At 42.3% G+C, this 24212-nt stretch overlaps 1 protein-coding gene across 3 annotated transcripts in view; it reads right to left on the bottom strand.

Annotated features, from left to right (window-relative positions):
- Polh (DNA polymerase eta) overlaps nt 1-24212 on the bottom strand; it is a 40644-nt gene that overhangs the window by 5745 nt on the left and 10687 nt on the right. For 2 of the 3 annotated variants that reach the window (XM_052192116.1, XM_052192118.1), the window contains 5 exons: nt 20002-20171; nt 16825-16928; nt 14101-14220; nt 10292-10415; nt 8676-8741 (listed from right to left, as the gene is read on the bottom strand). In XM_052192116.1, coding sequence (XP_052048076.1) covers nt 8676-8741; nt 10292-10415; nt 14101-14220; nt 16825-16928; nt 20002-20171 — 584 coding nt within the window. The remainder of the gene's footprint in view (nt 1-8675; nt 8742-10291; nt 10416-14100; nt 14221-16824; nt 16929-20001; nt 20172-24212) is intronic. The other variant, XM_052192117.1, reaches the window with a different exon arrangement.

Raw genomic sequence — 24212 nt, 5'->3', positions numbered from 1 at the left:
CCACTGCCCGGCTTAGAATCTTATTCTTAAAGCAGCAGGTTTTGGAGTAGTACTTTTTCGTGGCCATCTGTAGAATGTAGAATACAATGTAGAATACCTCCAGAAACAGCAAGCATTGACTCTGATCAAGTGGAAGCATCTGAATGCTACATTCAGTAAACAAAAATAAAGATCATTAGGCAGAGGATATCTGTGAAAAGTATTTAGGCTCTGTTCTGGTTTGTATCTGCTTGGCCCAGGGAGGGGCACTAGTAGGAGGTGTGCCTTGTTGGAAGAAGTATGTCATTGTGGGGGTGGGCTTTGAGTCCCTCATCCTAGCTGCCTAGAAAAGCCAGTCTTCTCCTGGTTCCCTTTGGACCAAGATATAGAACCCTCAGCTCTGTTTCCAGTGCCATGCCTACCTGGATACAGCCATGTTCCTGCCTTGATGATAATGGAGTGAACCCCTGAACTTGCAAGTTCAGCCCCAGTTAAATGTTATCCTTTGTAAGAGTTGCCCTTGGTCATGATGTCTCTTTACAGCAATAGAAGCCTAAGACAGAGTCCTTTTCAAAGTCAAAAAATGCTAGTAAGACTATCTGAAAGTTATGAGTTAAAAGCACAATTGGGTGTGTGGTGGTTATACGATTCATTTGTAGAGGTTTGCATCTTCTATTTTTTTGTTCATTAGTATCTTACATGTATGTCTGTGTGAGGGTGCCAGAAACCCTGGAACTGAGGTTATAGATAGGAGTGAGCTGCTATGTAGGTACTGGAAATTGAATCTGGGTTCTCTGGGAAAGCAGCCAGTGCTCTTAACCACTCAGTATTTAGAAAAACCCCATTCTTTAGAGCCAGTGCTCTAAATCATCTTTCCAGCCCCAAGGCTTGCATCGTGAGAGAACACAGTCACAGAGGAGTTCTGGTTGACCAAGCTCTGGTATTACAACTGGGGTCTGCCATGCCTAGAGATGCAAGAGAAAGCTGAAGTTTAGAACCTCAGGATCTTATTTTACACACACACACACACACGTATATACTCATGTGGCGTCCAGAAGAGAGCATGATATCGTCCTCTAGTGCTGCCAGCATTATTTCCTATGGCAGGGTCTCTCACTGAACTGCAGCTCGCCTCCTTTCCTTACCCAACTAGCATCTCCCAGCTTCAGTGATCCTCCTGCCTCGGCCACCCATAGAACCAGAGTATAAGGGCAAAAAGTAACAGTTCTCTGGGAAGATGTACAAACAGCCAATAAACCACATGGCAATATGTCTAGCTATCAAAAAGCCAAGTGTTAAACACAATAGAGAATAAAAGTGGAGTGACACACCCTGAGGAGGGGGCTGTGTGTGCGTTACTAACAAGGAAAACAAGCCAGGAGGTGGTGGCGCACGCCTGTAATCCCAGCACTTGGAATGCAGAGGCAGGAGGATTCCTGAGTTAGAGGCCAGCCTGGTCTACAGAGTGAGAGTGAGTTCCAGGACAGCCAGGGCTACACAGAGAAACCCTATCTTGAAAAACCAAAAAAAAAAAAAAAACAAAAAAAAACCCAAAAAACAAAAACAAAGGGCAAACAAAGCTCACATCTCACATTCAGCTCAAGAGCAACCTCAGCAGGAAAGGGCACATAAATCTCGCAGAAGTCAGCATTCAGGGCCCAGCACCCGCATCACGTGGCTTCCAACTCCCTGTAACTCAGATCTCTTCTCACCTCTGCTGACACCTGCACATTTGAGAGATGTCTCTGTAGTTGCTTGTATTCCCCCCCCCCCCCCAAACAAGAAGGTCTGCATGGAATTTCTGGGACCCTGCCCCCAGCTGGTTCTGTTTAGTAAATAAAGATGCCACCAGCCACCAGCTGAGGAGGACAGACAGAGGCAGATTTTAGGATTCCCAGGCTGGGGACTGGGAAGAGAAAGAGGAAGGAGAGAGATGCCATGCAGGGACAGTGTGGAGGAGAGGAGAAACGCCACGTGGAGAATAGTACAGGACAGAGGGGCATGGCCATCATGAGAAGGGGCCAGGAGAGCGCGGCCCAGAGGGCGCCCCACTGGGTCCAGAGTGGCCAAGATGGAGCACAGCATTAGTAAGTAGCAACTGGCAGGAGGCAGATTCCAGCAGCATGAGGCTGGGCAGTTACCCTGCTGCTGTGCTGGTGAAGGCATATTAAAATAAAGGCTGTGTGTGTCTTTAGTTTGGGAACACAAACCATTGCAGTGTTTCAAACTCATGCCAGGATTTATTAATACTATTTAATTCAACAATCTGTGTCTGTCTGTCTCTCTCCCTCACACTGAACGCAGGGCTATAAAATGGTAAGCCGCTACAGAAAGCAGTCTGCCAAATTTTCCAAAATGCTCCATAGTTACCTTATGACACAGTAATTGTGCTCCTGGGATGAAAACATGGAATGTTCGCATTACTGATAATGGCCCAACGTGGTGGAGAGCCCTGAGCTTGTATTTTGATGCTATTCCACTCCTCAGAGGGGCTGCAGATGAGTTGCCTGGTGAACCTTCTTCCCATCCCAACTTTTCAATAAAGGCTTGAGCCAATGACTGGGCAGGAGGAAGGGGGAGGAACTGAGAGTTTGGGGGAGGAAAAAAGGATCAATGGAAAAGGGGAGGAGCTATGAGGGATCTACAGAGAGGAAGCTGAGGGAGAAGCTAGAGAAATTGCAAATTATATGGGATAAAATAGATGGAAATAGAGTAGTGTAGTGGGAGATCTGCCCAATCTAGGCTTATAATTTGTATTGTTACTGATTGAGTTGAGATTTCTTTTACCAGGTAATTGGGTTGGAAACAAAGTAGCAACAAAATGGCGCCCAAGGTAGTATTTAGAACCTAACAAACCTGAGATAAAAAGTTCACTGCCCCCAATCCCCAAACACAGTTTGGGCAGCGATATAGGCTGCAGCAGTGTAGATGGGAAGCTGACTAGGTCTGAGAGGCCCCTCCCCGCAAATAAATCAGGGGACAAAGGTATAAAGGGTTCCAGGACAGGTAATTCATTAATATAAGAGATATATAGCATCTTGATACTTAAAGATGAGAAAAACATATTTTTTTTTGTCTTTATGTGAGGATACTTTGAATGGTTAATAGTGATGGATTTAGAAGAAAAAGTCATTGATATTGTAATACTTATTCTCTTGATTTACTATGTCATCTCAAAAAATGACATAAAACTAGACAAAAAAAAATCCTTGCCTTAGAAAAGAGATTACGGGGCTGGCGAGATGGCTCAGTGGTTAAGAGCACGGACTGCTCTTCCAAAGGTCCTGAGTACAAATCCCAGCAACCACATGGTGGCTCACAACCATCTGTAATGAGATCTGATGCCCTCTTCTGGAGTCTCTGAAGACAGCTACAGTGTACTTATAATAAATAAATAAATTTAAAAAAAAAAAGAAAAAGAAAAGAGATTATAAGTAACACTAGAACTAAAAGTTCAGGATTTCATAGGCCAAAATAAGGCAGATGCTGCAATATTAGAATTACAACATAAAGAGATTATGGAAGCAGGGCTTAAAACAGAAGATACAGGAAATTATAGAGCAGCATGAACAACAGAAAGAGAAATTTAAGAATTGGCAATGTGGTCTAGAGGAAACACTAGAATTGAAGACCCAGGAAATTATAGAACAGAATAAGAGACAGAAGGAGGAGAATGAAGGTGGGAGACAGGAGTTAGAAAAGACGCTAGAACAAAGGATGCAGCAGCTCACAGATCAGACTGAGCAGCAGAGAGACAATAATGAGGACTGGAAGCTAGACTTGGAGAATAACCTTTTAAAATTGATCAATCAAAATAAAATGGACAGCAGACTATCAGAATTGCAATATAAAGAAAAGATCAAAATGTGGAGGCAGAACCTTGAACAGAAAATACAGGAACTCAAGGAAAAGGAAAATACTCAGGTAGAGATAGAAGATAAAAGTAGAGAAAGCCAACCAAAGGTTATTAGAAAAAAAAAAAAACTTTAGTCTATCTGGCCAATATACAACAAAGACCTCCAGATGATGATCATCCACAGATTTATCAGGAATTCGAATGGCAACCTGTGGATGTGTTAGACCTGAGAAAATTTAAGGAAAGTGTCACTAATTTTGAAATGCATTCACCATTTGTAAAGCAAATCCTGACTTCTTAGGCTATTAAAAATAGAATAATCCCCTAAGACTGGATGGATATGGCAAGAGCAATCCTAGAACCTGCTGCTAATTTACAATGAGAGACAAGTCGAGGGAGATAGCAGGACAAAATAGAACCAGGGGTAGAGAGATTTCCACAGACCAACGGCTTGGTGAGGGTCGCTTTGCTGAGGTAGAGGTGCAGGCTATATATGAGGAAGAAACTCTAGCCTTGTGTTGATTGTCAGCTTTAAGGACTTGAAACATTTACTCAAGTCATACAAGATCCACAAGAAACCTTCCCTGACTTTTTACAAAGACTAACCTCAGCTGTGGAAAGGAGTATATCAGATTCCGCAGCAAGGAAGGCAATAATTGAGTCTTTAGCTTTTGAGGATGCAAATACTGAATGCAAGGAAGTAATCAGACCACTGAGGGCAAAGTCAGCATCAATAGACGAGTGGATTAGATATACAACTGATGTTGTATCTCACTCACCTTATATGACTGTAATAGGAGAAGCTGCCAATAGACACCTAGAATTGACCCAAGATTTCAAATGTTTTAATTGTGGTGAGTGGGGTCATCTCAGAATGACTGTAGAAAAAAACAAAGTAATACCAAAAGGGGGCCTATGCCTTTTGGAATATGTCAAAGGTGTGGCAGAGGCTGACATTTGACTAGGAAATAATGTAGAGCAACAACAGACAAATGGGGCAACATCTTGCCAAAAAACTCCCAGGGGGCCTCTTGCAGGTCCCAATGCCAGGCAGGGAGAGTTCTCTTCCTCAGGACAATTAAGTGTCACTGCTTCAAAAATAGATGTTCTGAGACCAGACAAGGCAAGTTCTATAGACAATTCAGAAAGCCTCAAAGGGACCCAAAACCAAATATTTTAGCAAACTTCTATAGAGGATCACAGGCCAAAACTAAGAATATTAGGAAACAATATTGAGATTGAAGGAACAGTTGCCACTGGAGCAGATGTCACCATTATCTCTGCAAAATCTTGGCCTGTAAGTTCGCCACTTCAAGAAGTAGACATCCAATTTCAAGGAGATGGGACCCTAACCCAAATAAAGCAAAGTACCAGATGACTTAAATGTATAGGACCAGAAGGTCAGGTAGGAAAATTGAGGTCATTTTTGGCTGATATAGCCATTAACTTATGGGGAAGAGATTTATTACAGCAGTGGAAAACCCAAATTAATATCCCTTCAGTCTCAGTATCTAGCCATGAAACTAGTCAGGTTCCTAATAAAAATCTTAAGTTAGTTAGGGAATGTTATCAAAGGCAGTTACAGACTGTCTAAGCTGTCCATAAACAAGATACAGCAGAGGCTAACAATTTAACTTTACCCCAAGGAGCCACTGTGGCCCAAACACCAACAGCCTTACCACTAAGGTGGTTGACTGACCAACCCATTTGGATTGCTATTACTTGGCAACAAGGAAATTGTGAAGCAATGCCCTACCTGTTCGTTATATAACCAGACTTCATTGCCTATTAGGGAACTAACCCTAAGGGTACCCAAAGAAATGACATTTGGCAAATGGATGTCTTCCCTTTTACAGAGTTTGGCAAACTGAAATATGTGCACCATACTATAGACACATATTCAGGATTTCAGTGGGCAACTACATTACCATCAGAAAAAACTGATTCTGTAATTACACATTTGTTAGAAGTTATGGCCATTATGGAAATACCAACACAAAATGGACAATGGGCCGGCATATATCTCTAATAAGATGAAGCAGCTTTTTGAATATTACAATATAAAACATGTTAAAGGTATACCACACAATCCTACAGGACAAGCAATTGTAGAGAAATCCAATCAAACTCTAAAGGAAATGCTTAATAGGCAAAAAGGATCAACAAGAACCCCTGAGGATAGATTACATTGTGCTTTTTTAACCTTAAATGCCAATGAACAAAACACCACAGCTGCTGAAAGACATTGGATTGTGGAAAGAAAGAACTATTGAACTAAACCAGACTGTTTACATTAAGGATATTCTAACATCAGAATGGAGAATGGGAAATGTGTTACGCTGGAGGAGGGGCTATGCCTATGTTTCCACAGGAAAAGAAAAGCTGTGGGTTCCTTCTAAGTTGATAAAAATCAGACATGACAAAGGGAGACCTCCTGATGACCTTGGCGACAGAGAAGAAAAGGGAGACTAACACAATCAACAAAATAGGTGATGTATATGTGGTGATGTTTATGTCTCTGTATCTATGGAGACAGCTCTGGAACTGGTTGAGACTAAAATGTCTAAACACAGCCATTAACACTTATTGGATATTACATACCATCCTTTACGAGGACATGTATACACAGTTACAGCCCAGAGTAGAAATAACCCAAATATCCATTTACTAATAATAATTCTTATCCGGCCATAGAAGGAAGAAAGAACTGACGTACTATAATATGGGTGAGCTAAGTGTAAAAATTATTCTCTGCATGGCTTCAGTTACAGGAAACATCCAGGGACTTTGGTTAAGTCTTTCTACTTCAGAAACTCATGTGATCTGGGATGCAAGGTGTGCACCATCATATTACAATGATGCTGAGGACCACAGAGGATGAGTGGGTTAGAAATGGAGGATGGCTGCTGATGAGTATACAATTTCTTTTGAGAGTAAATGAACACATTCTAAGGCTAACTGTAAAGCAGTGTGCGGTCCCAGCACTCAAGAAGCAGATGCATACAGATGTCTGTCAGCTCAAGGCTAGCCTTGTCTATATAATAAGTTTCATCTAGGCCAACCAGGAATACAGTGAAAGCCTGTCTCAAAAAATTAAAACAATGCCGGGCGGTGGTGGCGCACGCCTGTAATCCCAGCACTCTGGGAGGCAGAGGCAGGCGGATTTCTGAGTTCGAGGCCAGCCTGGTCTACAGAGTGAGTTCCAGGACAGCCAGGACTATACAGAGAAACCCTGTCTCGAAAAAACCAAATCAAAAAAAAAAAAAAAATAAAATAAAACAAAAACAGCTGGGTAATATTGGTACACACCAGTAATCCCAGCCTGCAGGAGGCAGAAGTGGGCAAATCTCTGAGTTCAAGGCTTGCCAGCCTGGTCTACAGGGTGAGTTCCAGCATAGACAAGGCTACATACAAAACTCTGTCTTGGAAAAAAACAACAAAAAACCCTAAACAAACAAAAATAAAGCTGATTGTAGTTATATAATCTGGAACATACTAAAAGCACTATACTGTAAAGTTTAGATGGATGTACTTTAGGTTATTTGTGTGTGTGTGTGTGTGTGTGTGTGTGTGTGTGTGTGTGTATGGGCGGGGGTAAACTATACCACCTATCCAAGTGGTTGGGAGGTAGAGACAGAAGGAAGGGTTCATGATAACTAGCACTTGGGAGACAGAAGCAGGTAGATCACTGTGACTCGTAGGCCAGTCAAAGCTACACAGTGAGACCCTACCTCAAAATAAAACAAAGTTCCTTAGAGAAGAAACAGTCAGATGTCTAGTGTTTAATACTTTGTCTTTAAAGCTTCCACTATGGGAAGATGGCTCAGCAGTTAAGAAGGCTAGCTGCTCTTGCAGAGGAGCTGAGTTTGGTTCCAAGTAGATATGTCAGGTAGTTCACTAGCATCTCTAATTCCAGCTCCAGGGGATGCAGTGCCCTCTTCTGGCCTCCAAGGGCACCCTCACATATATATACACATAAACCAAGACAGGAACATGAAATAAATAAAACTCATGAGTTCCATCCCAGGAATCTCTCTAAAGGTAGGACAGAACAGACCCCACAAAGGGAGCCCTCTGGCTTCCACGTGAGTACCCAGTACATCCATCATACGAAATAATGTGAAACTAACCAACCTTCCACCATGTTCAAATGCAATGACTGACAGCTCAATGGAGGTGTACTCCGATGAAATCCAAGGATCCTTTTTGTGTTGCAGGAAGATTTTAGATGAGAAAACACAAAACAGTCAAGGCAAATGGCAAGGAGAGGAGCACAATCAGAGGAAGTGCTTACGTTTACAAAGCTAGGCTCCAAAGACTCTAGTGACTGAATTTTTATTTCTATTTTTATTTTTTGGTCAGGGATGATCTTAACCTCTGGTATTTATTAGGTGCTAGGAATCAAATTCATTTTAAGCATGCTAAGCAAGCACTCTACCAACTGAGCTGAATCCTCAGCCCCAGCATTCTGTTTTATGGACCTGTGTTAAAAGAAGATAAAAGACTATTAAGCCAAGCTTGGTAAGTCATGCCTATCATCCTAGAATGGGAACCTAAAGTTCGGATTGGCAAATTCAAGGTTAAGCCTGGGCTCCTAATTTAACAAACAACCTTTTTCTTTCTTTCTCTTTGAAACAGTCTCTCTATGTAGCCCTGGATTCCTGGAATGTGCTATATAGACCAGGCTGGCATCTACCTGCCTCTGTCTCCCTAGTACTGGGATTAAAAGCATCTGGCCAAACTTTCATAAATTTCCCTAAGTTTATTCTATTTTCTTCTCCACAGGGTAGGGGAAGTTACCATTTAAATCTCAAAGATTAATAGAGAAAGAAAATCTTACGTCATTTCGGTCTTTGGTTAGCCTTTCCTCAAGTTCCAGGGCTAACTGCAAAAGCCACCACTGTACCTATAAGAAAAAAAGCCAAAACCTTTCAGTTTGTTTTTTAAATTTTATTTTATAAATCTTTCATTTAATAGACATATTAGGAACCAGGCAGTGGACTGGTCACTGACGGCCCTCTAACTAATCATGGAGCTCTCAGTACTGTGTTCTTTCTCTAGCTGAAGATTTTCAGTCAGACATAGTGTACATACCTGTAATCCTAGACTCTAGAGGCTGAGTCAGAAAAATCATGAGTTCAAGGCTGGGCTACACAGCAAGAAAACCCCTCAACAACAAGAAAAAGTTTTTAATTATTGGGGAAAAGAAATGACTCAGTAGTAAGAGTGCTTGCAGTGCGAGAACAAAGAGAAGACTTTCAGTCCCAGCATCCACAATAAAAGTACCCACGATACAGAGACAGGAGGAGGGTCACGGGGATTTTGGCTGGCTGCCAACACAATTTCAGGTTCAAGGGAATAAGACAGGTTAATATGGCAGGTCATCTGATGTCTTCCTTTAGGTCTACATCCACACATCCACACACAGGTCAAACACCATTTGTTTAGTCAGGAAACTACAACCGAAGCTGGCCTCCAGCTCTCAGTGTAAGGAACTCTGCTTCCTGCCTGCCCAGGTTACAGGTGTGTTCTATCACACTCAAGCTCCACACCCTTCACTTCACTTCTCCTGACAGTGCCATCTGGTAAATTCTACCATGTTTCAATTCTAAGGAAGATCCCAAAGTAGGTGAGGCATAATATTTAAGGGTTTTGAAGTTCCTACTTACAAAAATGACACAAAATTTCATTGTCTTTTTTTTTTTATATTAGGTTTTGTCGAGACAGGGTTTCTCTGTGTAGCCCTGGCTGTCCTGGAACTCACTCTGTAGACCAGGCTGGCCTCGAACTCAGAAATCCACCTGCCTCTGCCTCCCAGAGCGCTGGGATTACAGGCGTGCGCCACCACCGCACGGCCCCATTGTCCATTTCAACCAGTCCTATTTTACACTTTTTTAGATAGAAGGAGGAAAAATTACAAACTAAACTAGTTATTTCAACATAAAAAATTGAGTTCTAGGGCTGGAGAGATGGTTCAGCAGTTAAGAGCACTGACTGTTCTTCCAGAGGTCCCAAGTTCAACTACCAGCGACTCCATGATGACTCACAACCATCTGTAATGGGATATGGATGCCCTCTTCTGGTGTGTCTAATGACAGCTCCAGTGTACTCATATAAAAAAATGGATTTCTGGGGCTGGGGAGATGGCTCAGCAGTTAAGAACACCAACTGCTCTTCTGAAGGTCCTGAGTTCAAATCCCAGCAACCACATGGTAGCTCACAACCATCCGTAATGAGATCTTAACCATCGGTAATGCCCTCTTCTTTGGTGTCTGAAGACAGCTACAGTGTATTCACACATAATAAATAAATAAATAAATAAATCTTTAAAAAATGGATTTCTATTTCTTTTGATATCCTAAAATAAGGATAACCATCCCAGTATACTTAAAGGGGCTATGAAAATCCATTGCCCCCTTTAAAAGCAGTGGTGTTCTGTGGAGAAGGCCTGCTTACCTGTTCCCGAGTAGCCAGAGCTGTTTTCCCTGGGAAGTTCTTGCTACAGCCAATAGTTTTAGGTAACTGCCTGGGTTTTACTGGATCATGTTCAATACCTCGGCACATGGCATACAGCCAAGACCTAAAAACCATCAAAAGAGATGAAGAATTATTCTCCTTGTTTCTGTCTACTTCCTAAAGAGAGGATCTCACCATTCATTCAGCTGGCCTTTAACTGTGATCCTAATGGGTTTATAGATGAGAGCTACCATGCCTGGTTTCTTACCTATTTATAAATAGCATATAGTATGCAGCCCAGGCCAGCTTCCAACTCATGACCTTCCTGCCCCAGCCTCTTAAGGATCGAGATTATAAGCACAAGACACCATGTCTTACTTATTTTTTGTTTTGTTTTGAGACTGGGTTTCTTTGTATAGCTCTGGCTATCCTAGAAATCAAGCTGTAGACCAGACTGGCCTGGAACTCAAAGAGATCCTCCTGCCACTGCCTTCAGAGTGTTGGGATTAAAGGCATGCATCACCATGCCTGACTGCTTAATTATTCTTGTGAAAACAAAATACCTATCCTCTTCGTGAAAAAAAAAATGACCAAGAGTAGGAAAGACAGCTCAACGGTAGAACATTTGCCTAGCATGTGCAGGGCCCTAGATTCAATCCCCAGACTGCAAACAAAAATAAAATTAGTAGCTTGGTGTGTCTAGCATTTGTGAGGTGGAAGCAAAAAGATCAGGAGTTCAAGGCCCGCATTACTTGAGACTATGCCTCAAATTAATTAAACAACAACGACAACAACAACAACAAAACTGTGGCCACAGCCTTCTGTGCACAGCCCACCAGGAGAGAGTGATCTCCCAGGAGTTCCTCCACTTCTGATCATGGAGGTGAGATCTCCACCTTCTCTCCAATATCTCTCTGGATGGGAACAGCTAGGAGTGCATGGGGCATACGATCAATGGAGCAACTGGGACAGGAGCCTTCCAGGTGCCATTTGTACCAGGGAGCCAAGCAGATCCACAGCCTTCTGTGCACAGACCCTGCCAGAAGAGAGTTGGTCTCCCAGGAGTACAGACACAGGCTGACAGGCCCACAGGAGGGACAAGCTCCAGCCAGAGACAGCAAGACCAACAGCAGAGATAACCAGATGGTGAAAGGCTAGTGCAAGAACCATACCAACAGAAACCAAGGCTACTTGGCAACGTAAGAACCCAGTTCTCCCACCACAGCAAGTCCCGGATACCCCAACACACCAGAAAAGCAAGAGTTGGATTTAAAATTGCATCTCGTGATACTGATATAGGGCTTCAAGAAGGACATAAATAACTCCTTTAAAGAAATACAGAAGAGGACAGGCGGTGGTGGCCTGTAATCCTAGCACTCTGGGAGGCAGAGGCAGGCATTTCTGAGTTCAAGGCCAGCCTGGTGTACAGAGTGAGTTCCAGGACAGCCAGAACTATACAGAGAAACCCTGTCTTGAAAAAAACCAAATCCAAAAAACAAAACAAAAAAAAGAATTACAGGAAAACACAAACAAGTGAAGGAACTGAATAAAACCATCCAGGATCTAAAAATGGAAGTAGAAACAATGAGGAAATCACAAAGGGAGACAATTCTGGAGATAGAAAACCTTAGAAAGAAATCAGAAATCATAGATGCAAGCATCAACAACAGAATACAAGAGAGAATCTCAGGTGCTGAAGATACCATAGAAAACATTGACACGACAGTCAAATAAATGTAGAAAGCTTGTAACCCAAAATATCCAGGAAATCCAGGACACAATGAGAAGACCAAACCTAAGGATTATAGGTAGAGAAGAGAGTGAAGATTTACAACTTAAAGGGCCAGTAAATATTTTCAACAAAATTATAGAAGAAAACTTCCCTAACCTAAAGATGCCCATGAACATACAAGAAGCTTACAGAACTCCAAACAGACTGGACCAGAACAGAAAGTCCTCCCAGCACATAATAATCAAAACACCAAATGCACTAAGCAAAGAAAGAATATTAAAAGCAGTAAGGAAAAAAGGTCAAGTAACTTATAAAGGCAGGCATATCAGAAATACCCCAGACATCTCACCTGAGATGATGAAAGCTAGAAGATCCTGGGAAGATCTCATACAGACCCTAAGAGAACACAAATGCCAGCCCAGGCTACTATACCCAGCAAAACTCTCAATCACCATAGATGGAGAAACCAAGATATTCCATGATAAAATCGAATTTATACAATATCTTTCCACAAATCCAGCCCTACAAAGGATAATAGATAGAAAACGCCAACACAAGGAGGGAAACTACACTCTAGAAAAAGCAAGAAAGTAATCTTCCAACAAACCCAAAAGAAAGTAACCACACAAACAAAAATAACATCAAAAATGACAGGAAGCAACAATCACTATTCCTTAATATCTCTTAACATCAATGGACTCAATTCCCCAGTAAAAAGACATATACTAACAGAAATGTTTTTCATGTAAATCTTCAATTTTGATCAAAAAATGTTTGTAATTCCTCTTTCAATTAACTTAGTAATGTTTTTTATGTCTACTATTTTATCTGTATTATTTTCCATGATAATCTTCAATTTTAACATGTTTTTCTCTATATTTCTTCAATTTTATCAGATTTTTCCATGTAAATCTTCAATTTTATCAGAAAATGTTTATAATTCCACTTTTGATCAACTTAGAAATATTTTTATGCCTACCATTTTATCTGTATAATTTTCCATGAAAGTCAATTTTAACGTGTTTTCTTATGTATTTCTTGAATTTTATCAGAAATATTTTTCTTATAGATTTTCAATTTTATCAGAAAATGTTTATAATTCCACTTTCAATCATCTTAGAAATTATATATATATGTGTGTATATATATTACATACATATTTAATATATATTATATTTTATATATGTATATAAAAAATATATTTTTTTTAGTTTTTTCCAGACAGGGTTTCTTTGTGTAGCCCTGGCTGTCCTGGAACTCACTTTGTAGACTAGGCTGGCCTTGAACTCAGAAATCCACCTGCCTCTGCATTCTTCTAAGTACTGGGATTAAAGGCATGCACCACCACTGCCTCGCCACATTTCTTATCAATCACCCAAGCATATAAGAAAACGACGTTAGAGGGATAAGCCACAGTGAGCTAATTATTTAATTTTTAGAATTTTGGCAGTGCTAGGACTAGAGTCTTGCAGCACATTAGGAGCGTGCTCCACCAATGAATGATATCCCAAACCTTTTTATTTTATTTGTTTGTTTGTTTGTTTGAGCCAAGGTCTATGTGGATCATATTGATCCCAGACTTGTGCTTCTATCTCCCAAATACTAGGATCACAGGCTACTGTCATAGTGGGAACTAATATTCCCAATCCATGAAATGACCTCATGGAACACAAGTCATAGGCTGGGCATGTTGCGGAATCTGTTATCTAAAGATTTGGGAGGTAGAAAGAGGACAGGATCAGCATTTGAAAGTTACCCTTGGTTACACATCAAGTTTGACTCTGGCTTGGGTTATCTGGCCCTTCCCACTAAAAGCTTTTTTATCTGTATTGAATTTAGTATCTTCATAAAAATTATGTTTGAAAAATAATATTAACCACTTTTTTTTCCTCTTTTGGTTACCTGGCAGGTGGCACAAACCTTTAATCCCAGCACTTGAGAGGCAGATGTAGATAATCTCTGAGTTCAAGGCCAGCCTGGACTACAGAATGAGTTCCTGGATAGTCAGGGCTACACACTAAGAACCTGTCTTAAAAACTAAAAAAATTTTTAAAGAAAATTAATATAAACCACTTACCCATTCTTCTCTCCAAAATGACTCTGGAGCTGGGATTCAGTGAATTGGGTCAGGTCACCCATGTATTCTACCCCAAGGACTTCAATGACAGAAGCCCCTAGCTTTCCTCCAAGACTTCGGCTAAACAAAGGAGAGAAGGAATTTATAGGTGACATTTAAATATACAGGTAACCAAAACAAAGACATTCTGCTGTTCCACAAAGCTCTCCAAAAGGCTTTAGTCCTGTAAACTCTCAGTTGTGCAATAGAGCTGAGGGCTCTGCAACTCAGCCAGCAGCCATGCTGTCTAGAGTCTGATGGTGGCCACCCTGACGAAGACGACAGCCAGCTCAGCGAGTGCACCTGTACTCACACGTACATGCCCGCCCGGAAAAATAAAGCTAGATGATTCTCCCCAGCTGGGAGATTAACAGCAACATAAAATATTCATCACTGATTTGTTATCAAGTCAATTGTATGTAAAAATTTCTTTTTTCTTGTTCTTGTATATAAAATTTTCAGTTGTGTAAAACACATTGTCTCATTTGGAAATTTAAATTATAAACCCAGCATGGCATTTAATCCCAGAATTTATGAGGCAGAGACAGTTGGATCTCTGTTTGGACTTCTGTGAGCTTAAGGCCAGCCTGGTCTACAGAGTAAATTCCAAAACAGGTCTTCCTACAGAAGACCCTGTCTTGAAAAAAGCAAAGCAAACCAAACCAAACCAAATAAAAAAATTAAAAAATTAATTAACTAATTAATTAAAAATGAAGACACTATCCTTAGCCTACCTCCAGTGTTTCTATTTCAGTGTTTTCATCGGTACAGACCCTGTCCTGGCTCCCTCAGTTTACTGAGAACATCTGATCACTTTCCCTTCCTTCTGCTCAATGTCCCCAAGCTGCTGTGTCCTTGGCTGGCTCTCTACCACCTCCAGCCCACAAAGCTTTCTCAGATCAGTTTTGGTTTCCTGCCTCATTGAAGAACAGTTTGGCAGACTTGGAAACCTTGGTTGAGCCAGGTGTGCTAGCTCACATCTGTAACCCCAAGCACTCAGTGAGCTGAGGGAGGAGGATTCACTGAGTTTCAAGTAAGCCTGGGTGGCACAACCTAGCCAGGAATGCTAGAGTGAGACCCTATTTTAATAAGCAAGCAAGCAAACAAACCCCTCGATAATAGAAAGTAAAATTCCAGCTGGATGTAGTAGTTCCAACCCACAATGCTCCTGGCATTAGGAGGCTGGGGCAGGAGAACACCAGCAGTGAGGCCAGTCTAGATGGTTAGTGACACTGGCCTCAGCATCCTCCCAGGAGAAGGGAAACCTAGTTTGTTTGTTTGTTTGTTTGTTTGTTTTCTCTGTGCAGCCCGGGCTGTACTAGAACTTGCTGTGTATGCCAGGCTGGACTTGAGCTCCCGGGAACTAGTACTGCAAAATGAAGAAGAAAATTTTTCGTTTTCTTTTGTTTTTTGAGATAGTCTCTCTCTGTATATCCTTGGCTGTCCTGGAACAAACTCTGTAGACCAGCTGGTTTCAAACCCACAGAGCACCCCTGCCTGTTTCCCAAGTGCTGGGATTAAAGGCATTTGCCACCACCACCCAGCTAAGAAGTAAAATTTTGTTACATATTTAATAAACTTTTAATAAAAATCCAGAAGGAAGGCACAACTAAAACTCAGGGGAGGGGGAGAGAGAGAGAGTGAGAGTGAGAGAGAGAGTGTTTTCACACACAGGCTAGAGGATCTGAGTGCAGGGTCCTGCTCTATCGCTCTGGGCCTTATTTCCTTGAGACAGTGTCTCCAACTGCACTTGGAGCTAGGTGGCAGCTGGCCAAGTGCAAGGAGTCCCTGTCTCCATGCCCATGGCTCAGGGGCTGTAGGGCACCCTCCTTCCTCCATAGCCCTGAGGTTACAGGGGAGTGCACAGGCAGCCACAGCTGGCTTTACTGGGAGAGGGGATTTGATCTGGTCCTCATATTTGGGCAACAAGTGCTCTTCCCAGTGAGCTGACTTCCCAGCCCCTTTGTTTGATTTGGATATGGTCAGCCTATGCAGCCCTGGGTGACGGGTTATGAATTAATAAGCATAGCTCCTGACGCTGTCTTCTGTCTTCCCAGTGCTCACTTGGATCACAGGCACACATCACCATGCCCGACTTTCACTTCATTCTTGTTGTTCTGAGGGTCTTTTACATAGCCTGGCTGTCCTGGAACTAGTTACGTAGTCTAGGCTAGTCGGGTTTGTTTTTTGTTTTTTTGTTTTTCCAATTTTTTGAATTTGGTTTTTTCGAGACAGGGTTTCTCTGTGTAGCCCTGGCTGTCCTGGAACTCACTCTGTAGACCAGGCTGGCCTCGAACTCAGAAATCCGCCTGCCTCTGCCTCCCAGAGTGCTGGGATTACAGGCGTGCGCCACCACCCCCTGGCTAGTCCAGGCTAGTCCAGGCTAGTCGTAAGTAAACTCAGAGTTCCTGGTGCCTCTGCCTCCTGAGCATGGGGATTAAAGGTGTATACCACTACACCTGGCTGGTTTTGTGTTTTAAGTTCAGGATTAGGTATAAACCACAGATAATCCTGAAGTAAAAATTCACTTAGAAAAAAGCCTAAATATAGTTTTCAAATTTTTCAGTGTTGCCTATTTTCTCTGAGTCCAAACATTTATGAAAGAAGCACAAAAGCCACTACCCACTACCAGCAGAGATCATCCACAGGGATATGATGGATGGAAGGTCCTCCCTGAAGCCTTACATTTTCCGAATTGGCATCTGGCTGAAGAGCTGTGGCACTGACCCATGTGAGACCAGAGTTTGGCGGTTGGGCTTGTTTAGTCCACAAGCAAGTTTTGCCAGAACCTGGAACAACAGAGAACAATAAAGGCCTTAATATTGTTAAGATAAAAGTGTGTGTATGCGCACAAACACAGACAGACAGACAGACAGACACACAAACAGTCCCCACATGAAGTCACCTCCTCATCTCCTCACAGCCCCCCTACACTCTTCCACTCTTAGTCTTCCTCAGGGCATTGTTCTCTTTTTCATCTATTTGAGATTTTTTTTTTTCTCACAATAGGTTTAAAAAACAGAGGAGTTGAAGTGATACAGGAAACCATTTTGAAGTGGGCTCTGTTGGCTGACTACACAGTGGAAAATGAAAGGAAAATAAGTGTTAGTTAAAGTCTAAGCTTTAATTAAAAAGCATTGGGAGAGGGAACCTTTGAGAAAAAAAGATGTGCTTGATTTTAGTTATGTTTAGTTTGGATTTTTATATAGTGATAAGCAGAAGCAGAGTTATTCTGTTAGGGGGCGCAGTGAAGACGGTCCACTTCTTATTCATGTAAATCTGAAAATGCTAAAATAGGCCAAGAATGGTGGTGCAGTCCTGTACTGCCAACATTTGGAAGTGAGTGTGGAAAGAGCAGAGGCTCGAGGCTGGCCTTGGCTCCCTACAGACACGTTCATATGATTAGGATGGTTTACAGATGTTTACCCCCCACGTAGGCAGATATACGTTTACATATGATTATTCCTTAATTTCACTACAAGATTCTATGTCTTCCCTTTGAGACATGGTCTGTGATGGTCATTCTTGCCTGTCACCTTGAGCACAACTGGGTTAACTACAACCCGGGTGGCTGGGTATGCCTATGAGGGATTTTCCCCCAATTAATTATTTGAAATGGGAAGACCCACTTTTAATTAGGATCTCTTGAGATGAGAAGAGCTACCTTTAGCCTGGGCCATACCTTCTGCTGGCAGCCTATATAAACAACACAGAATGAGGACCCTTGTTCTCTCTCTGCCTGCCTGCTCTCACTGGCAAGTCCATTCCTTTATTGGCACTAGAGCTTATCTTTGGGATTCTGGCATACACTGAATGAAGGCCAGATGAGACATCCAGCTTCATGGACTGAACAAATATTAGATTCTTGGACTTTCTGTTGGTAAACAGGAATTGTTGGACAAGCTTGGACCAGCCTTTTTAAGAAATTTGTTAGTCATTCTAACAAATCTCATAAATAAATGCATTCATTCTATAAGTTCTGTTCCGCTAGGGCAGTTGTTCTCAATCTTCCTAATGCTACAACCCTTTAATATAGTTCTTTATGATGTGGTGACTCCCAACCATAAAATTATTTTTGTTGCTACTTTGCTACTGTTATGACTTGTGATGTAAATATGTGAAATGTAGAATATCTGATATTCAACCCCTGTGAAAGGGTCTTTCAACCCCCAAAGAGGTCATGACCCATAAGTTGAGGACAACTGCTATAGAGAAGCCAGTCTCTCTATTATTTGGCTCTAGCTGCACTTGAACTTACTATGTAGACAAGGCTGGACTGGAACTCAAAAAGATCCACCTGCCTCTGCCTCTCAAGTGCTAGGATTAAAAGCATGCACCACCATGCCCAACTATTAGTAAAATTCTTTAGTAACTTCAACAAAATGATATTTAGTATGATTTCTATTACATTAGAAATATTGTTTCTCTTCCTTCCATATATCCAGAAAATAGAAAATTCTTCTGTGCAGCTTAGCAACTTCCTTCTGTTAGAGGGAGGAAAGGAGGCAACAGCCTGGCCAGCAACTGCTCAGTTACGGAGCCTTGGCTGGCTGATGGATGTCCCAGTCTCACTGCACTTTATCCTGTTAGTTAGAAGTCAGGTATTATTCTCCTGGAACACTGAGAATTATCTGTATTCCCTATTGTAAAAATACTAGTCCAAATTAAAATTTACCACAGCCTTTCTCTTATTGTCACCATTGCTCTAAAGTCTGAGGACTGCAGTTTGAAACCAGCGGGCATAATCCTGCCAACCCCTGCACCCCAGCATTGGAGGGGAGAGACAGAAAGACCTCGGGGCTTGCTGGCAGCTGCCCTAGCTCCCTCTCCTCCAAAACCACGATAGTTTTAGGTTCAGAGAGAGACCCTGCCTCAAAAGAAGTACAGCACAGGGGTAATAACACACACACACACATCATACAAACATAGCTACACACACATGCACACATGTATAGATGAGAGGAACAGACAGAAGCATAACACATCCAGGCACTTCCATATAAGGAAACAAGAAAGCTAAGTGTAGTGGCACAGGCCTACAATCCCAGGACTTTGGGAGGTAGAGACAGGAAGATCAGAGAGACTCTGGGTACACATGAAGTTCAGGCCTAGCCTGAGCTACATGAGATCTTGGCTCAAAAAGTTAAAAAATGCAAGACAAAATAAGAACAACACAAATATACAGCAAGGGAAAATAAAAGCAATAGGCTATATATGAGTCCAAAGCCTCTGCTTTTCTGCACAGAGAATTCTGTCATTAAAAAAATATTTTTTGACAACTTTCAGGCTGCTGTTTAGGAAAATACTTAATAAATGTCAAGTAATATTATTATGTTTTTATTTGAGTCTCAACATGAATTTTATTTTAGTTAAGTTTTTGTTTGTTTTCGAGACAGGGTTTCCCTGTGTAGCCCTGGCTGTTCTGGTACTCACTTTGTAGACCAGGCTAGCTTTGAAATCAGAGATCCACCTGCCTGTGCCTTCTGAGTGCTGGAATAAAAGGCATGGATCACCATGGCCCAGTGTAGCTAAGGTATTTTTTTGATCACACTTGTGGTGGTGTTGCACACATGTGACCAGAAGACAACCCATAGGACTTAGTTTTCTTTTCCCACCATGGGTCCTGGGGCAGAACTCAGGGCTCTAGACTTGGTGTCAAGTACCTTTACCCACTGAACCATCTTACCAGTACCAAAACAAGAAACAAAATAAAAATACACTTATTCTACCTCCCCAACGGAAGAAGCACAGACATGTACTACCACCGCTGGCTCTCAACATAGACTCTAAATATCCACTAATATCCTTGTTGTACTTTACTACAAATACTGATTCTTGTCTTTGACATCTCTCAGCCTTTACCTTATTGTGTGAGATTCCAGCTGAACACTGAAAGCCAGTCTTCCTCTCAATGGCTGCTCTCATTTCTTCCACAATCACGGCTCCCACAGTCAGTCTTAGGTCTGGAGAGGAGGAATCATCACTCTGAAGAGAACCAAGCCACTGAAGTAAGCCTTGTTTTCGAATATCCTCTGAAAAAGGTTGAGATCACACTTAGACATCTGTTTACTTGTTTTTGTTCTTTTGAAACAGAGTTTCTTTGTGTAGTCCTGGCTGTCCTAGAACTCCCACTGTAGAGCAGGCTGGCCTCCAACTCAAGAGATTCACCTGCCTCTACCTCCCTAGTGTTGGAAAGGCATGAGTCACCACTGCCCAGTTAACATTTTTTTAGCGTTCAGCTCCCCCCCCCCCCCCCCCCCAGGGTTTCTCTGTGTAGCCCTGACTGTCCTCGAACTCAGAAATCCACCTGCCTCTGCCTCCCAAGTGTTGGGATTAAAGGCATGCACCACCACCACCACCACCCGGCTAACATTTTTTAAATTATTTTCAGTCATGGATCACATAATATTTGCTCGAGGGCACACTACATAAGTCACAGTACATGGCCTCAGAACTTAACATGTAGTAGACTGTATGATCTAGCTTTCTCTAAGTCTGCACTATAAAATCATCCAGTGACACATTTCCCAGAGCATATCCTTGACATTAAGCAGCACATGGATATATTTACCATTCAATGCAAAATGATTTGGTTCCAGGCCAGGCATGGTAGCACACACCTTTAATCCTAGCACTTGGGAGACAGAGGCAGGAGGATCTGTGAGTTTGAGGCCAGTCTGGTCTACAAAGAGAGACCAGGTCAGCCAGGATTCTGATATACAGAGAAACTCTGTCTCAAAAAACCAAAAAGAGGTACTTAAGATATACAACTTCATTTCAAAACTTAATCTTATCCATGTATGTGTCACTGGAAGCATGTGTGGGGGTACACTAGAGGCCAGAAGATAGTACTGGATGCTTTGGAGCCCAAGTTTCAGGTGCTCATGAGTCTAGCAATGTGGATGCTGGGAACAAAATCTGGGTTCCTCCAGAACAGCTAGTGTTTTTTAACCACTAAGCCATTGCTCCAGCCCCATTTTATTTACAGTTACATTTCGCTTTGTGGCCCATGCACACATGAGCCAAACTCATATTGTTAGGCTTGCCAGCGGGTCCTTTTAACTGCTGAGACATTTCACCAGCCCTAGATACAAAGGTTTAGAAGATCAATCATTTACAGCAGCCTTAGCTTCTATGAAAAATTAGAGTGATAATGTGTAGCAAATATTTTGTTAACAGTTATTCATGAATAATAATTCACTGATTTCTGAGGTACTAAGGCTGGACCCCCATAATTCAAACATGCTAGATATGTATTCTACCAGCCCATGAACAGTGATTTAAAAGTATGTTCCCTCAAATTTTCTTCCTTACGCTTCCTGTTTTTTTGTTTGTTTTTGAGACAGGGTTTCTCTGTGTAGCTCCGGCTGTCCTGGAACTCACTCTGTACCAGGCTGGCCTCGAACTCAGAGACCGGCCTGATGCTGCCGCCAAGCTCCTCAAGCTCCCTTTTTTTTTTTTTTTTTTTTTTTTGTTTTTGTTTTGTTTTTGTTTTTCGAGACAGAGTTTCTCTGTGTAGCCCTGGCTGTCCTGGAACTCAAAAATCCACCTGCCTCTGCCTCCCAAGTGCTGGGATTACAGGTGTGGGCCACCATGCCCAGCTCAAGCTCCCTCTTGAACACTCTTCCTCACTAGGAAACACTCAGAACTGTTGAGGACAGCAGTGTAGAACTACAACCACTTACAGCCCCATGGGAAGAACAATGATTTCAGCCACCCAGATGCCCCAAGACTCCCAGGGACTGAACCATCAACCAAGGGGCATACATGGTTCCAGCCAAATATGTGGCAGAGGAAGGCCTTGTTGGGTATCAGTGGGTGGAATGGTCCTTGGTCAGGTAAAGGCTCAACAGAGACCCCAACAAAGGGAAACGGGGAGGGGGGGCGGAATGTGTTGGGTGAAGGGGCATTTACAAGGAGGCAGGGGAGCGAGGAGGGGGAGGGGTTGGGGAGTCTTAGGGGAGGGGGGATATAGGGAAGGGTTTTACCACTGGCAATGTAAATGAAGATGATATTCAATAAAAAAAATAAATTAAGAAAAAAAAAAAACCCTACAACCACAGCAGTCAGGAGGGAGAAAACACTCATAACTGTCAGGGACGGCAGTGCAGGACTGCAACCACAACAGTAGGAAGGGAGACAGAGTAGGATCGCTGCAAGTTCAAGGCCAGCTCAGTCTGGCTATCAAGCTCTGTCTCAAAAACAAAACCAAACTCAGAAAACATTCATAATTTACTCAAGCGCCAACTTTCACTTAAATAAATATTTACATTATTTTAGAGAATGATTCCATATGAATAGTTTAAAATCCAACCAAAAACATCTTTATAAATCAGTTTAGGACTATTCATGATAGTGACCTTAATGATCATTCACCAACTCACAGTTGTGAAATAGGATAAGACTTGATTATACAGCAAAGGAAATGTATGCACAGGAAATACAGACATGCTGGTTTACAGGTGAAATAATGAGATAGGTACAGGGCAAGAAACATACTCAGAGGACCTGGGAGAAGAAAAAGTCCCAGCACCATAGACAAGGAGGGTCAGACGAGTTGGCAGAAGGAAACCTTGCCACCCTGCAGTGTCTGCCGCATCTCCCCAGCGCTGCCACAGCAAAGGAGCCACACTTCCCCTCTGTGTTTTCCCCTCGGTGAACTAGGAATCCTGCAATCTGACCGGATTCCGCTGAATACATGCAGATCTCTCTCTGACCAGCCCTAAGCTCACTTTAGCACTGTCTATCTTCACTGCACCTCCTGACAGAATAATTCTGCTTCTGCTTATCACTGTATAAAAATCCAAACTAAACATAACTAAAATCAAGCACATCTTTTTTTCTCAAAGGTTCCCACTCCCAATGCCGTTTTTTAATAAAAGCTTAGAATTTAACTAACGCTTTCTTTTTCTCATTTTCCACTGTGTAGTCAGCCAACAGAGCCCACTTCAGAGGACCCTGGTTCAATTCCTGGCACATACATGGTGGCTCACACCTCTCTGTAACTCCAGTCCCAGGGCTTCTGACATACATGCAAGCAATACACCAATGAATATACAATAAAAATAAATTCTAAAAATATATAATATTTTAGAGGTCAGAGGAGGAATGTGCACCAAAACACACACATGGAGTTGTCAAGGAAATGTGCAGGAGTCTGTTCTTCCCTTTCTTAGTGAAGGGATGGAACTCAGATCAGGCAGTAAGTGCCTTGACTTGCTGCGAGAGTTTGAATGAGAACAGTCCTCACAAGCTCACATATTTGAAAACATGGCCCCCAGATGGTGCAAGTTTTAGTGTTTAGGAAGAATTTAGGAAGAGGTGTGTCCCTGAGGGTACGATTTGAGGTTCAAAAGCTCATGTGCAAGACACTCCTTGTTAGGTCTCTCTTCCTTGTGGCTGTTGTCCAACATGTAAGCCCTCAGTTGCTGCTTTAGCACCATGATGGTCTGACTGTTGCCTTGCTCCTCATGATAGTCATGGACTCACCCACTGAAACTATCAGCCTGATAATCTCTTCTGTAAGTTGCCTTGGTCATGGTACCTGCAGAGCCATAGAAAAGACACCCACAGAACAGCATCACAGGCCCAACCACCTCAAACTCTCCCACTTGGTTTGAAGATGTACGCAGAGGACAAGCATTTGCTAGTACACTGGAGGCCCCGGGTTTGTCTCTAGCGCAATATCCATGTGGCAGCACAAGTCTGTAATCCTAGTAATTCCAATGACTAGGGAGAAGGTTAGAGAATTTGAGGCCAGCCTAGGCAACAGAGAAAGGAGGAAGGGAAAGCTTCGATCAGGATGTAAATAAATTAATAAAAAGAAAAGACCCTTCTCTTGAGAGGAAAATTTAAATTAGACAACTCTCTACTCCTAAGGCCTCCATTCTAAAAGATTATTCTGGTGCTGGAGAAATGGCTCAGCAGTTAAGAGCAATGGCTCCTCTTCCAGAGGACCCAGGTTCAATTCCCAACACCTACATAGCAGCTCACGACTATCAATAACTATCAGTAATGGCAATTGCATGGGACCTAATACTCTCTTCGAGCCTCCTCCCGCACTGTACACCTGT

This window comes from Apodemus sylvaticus, chromosome 9 (assembly GCF_947179515.1).
Source record: "Apodemus sylvaticus chromosome 9, mApoSyl1.1, whole genome shotgun sequence".
NCBI lineage: Eukaryota > Metazoa > Chordata > Mammalia > Rodentia > Muridae > Apodemus > Apodemus sylvaticus.
This window is presented reverse-complemented; position numbering and strand designations above follow the sequence as displayed.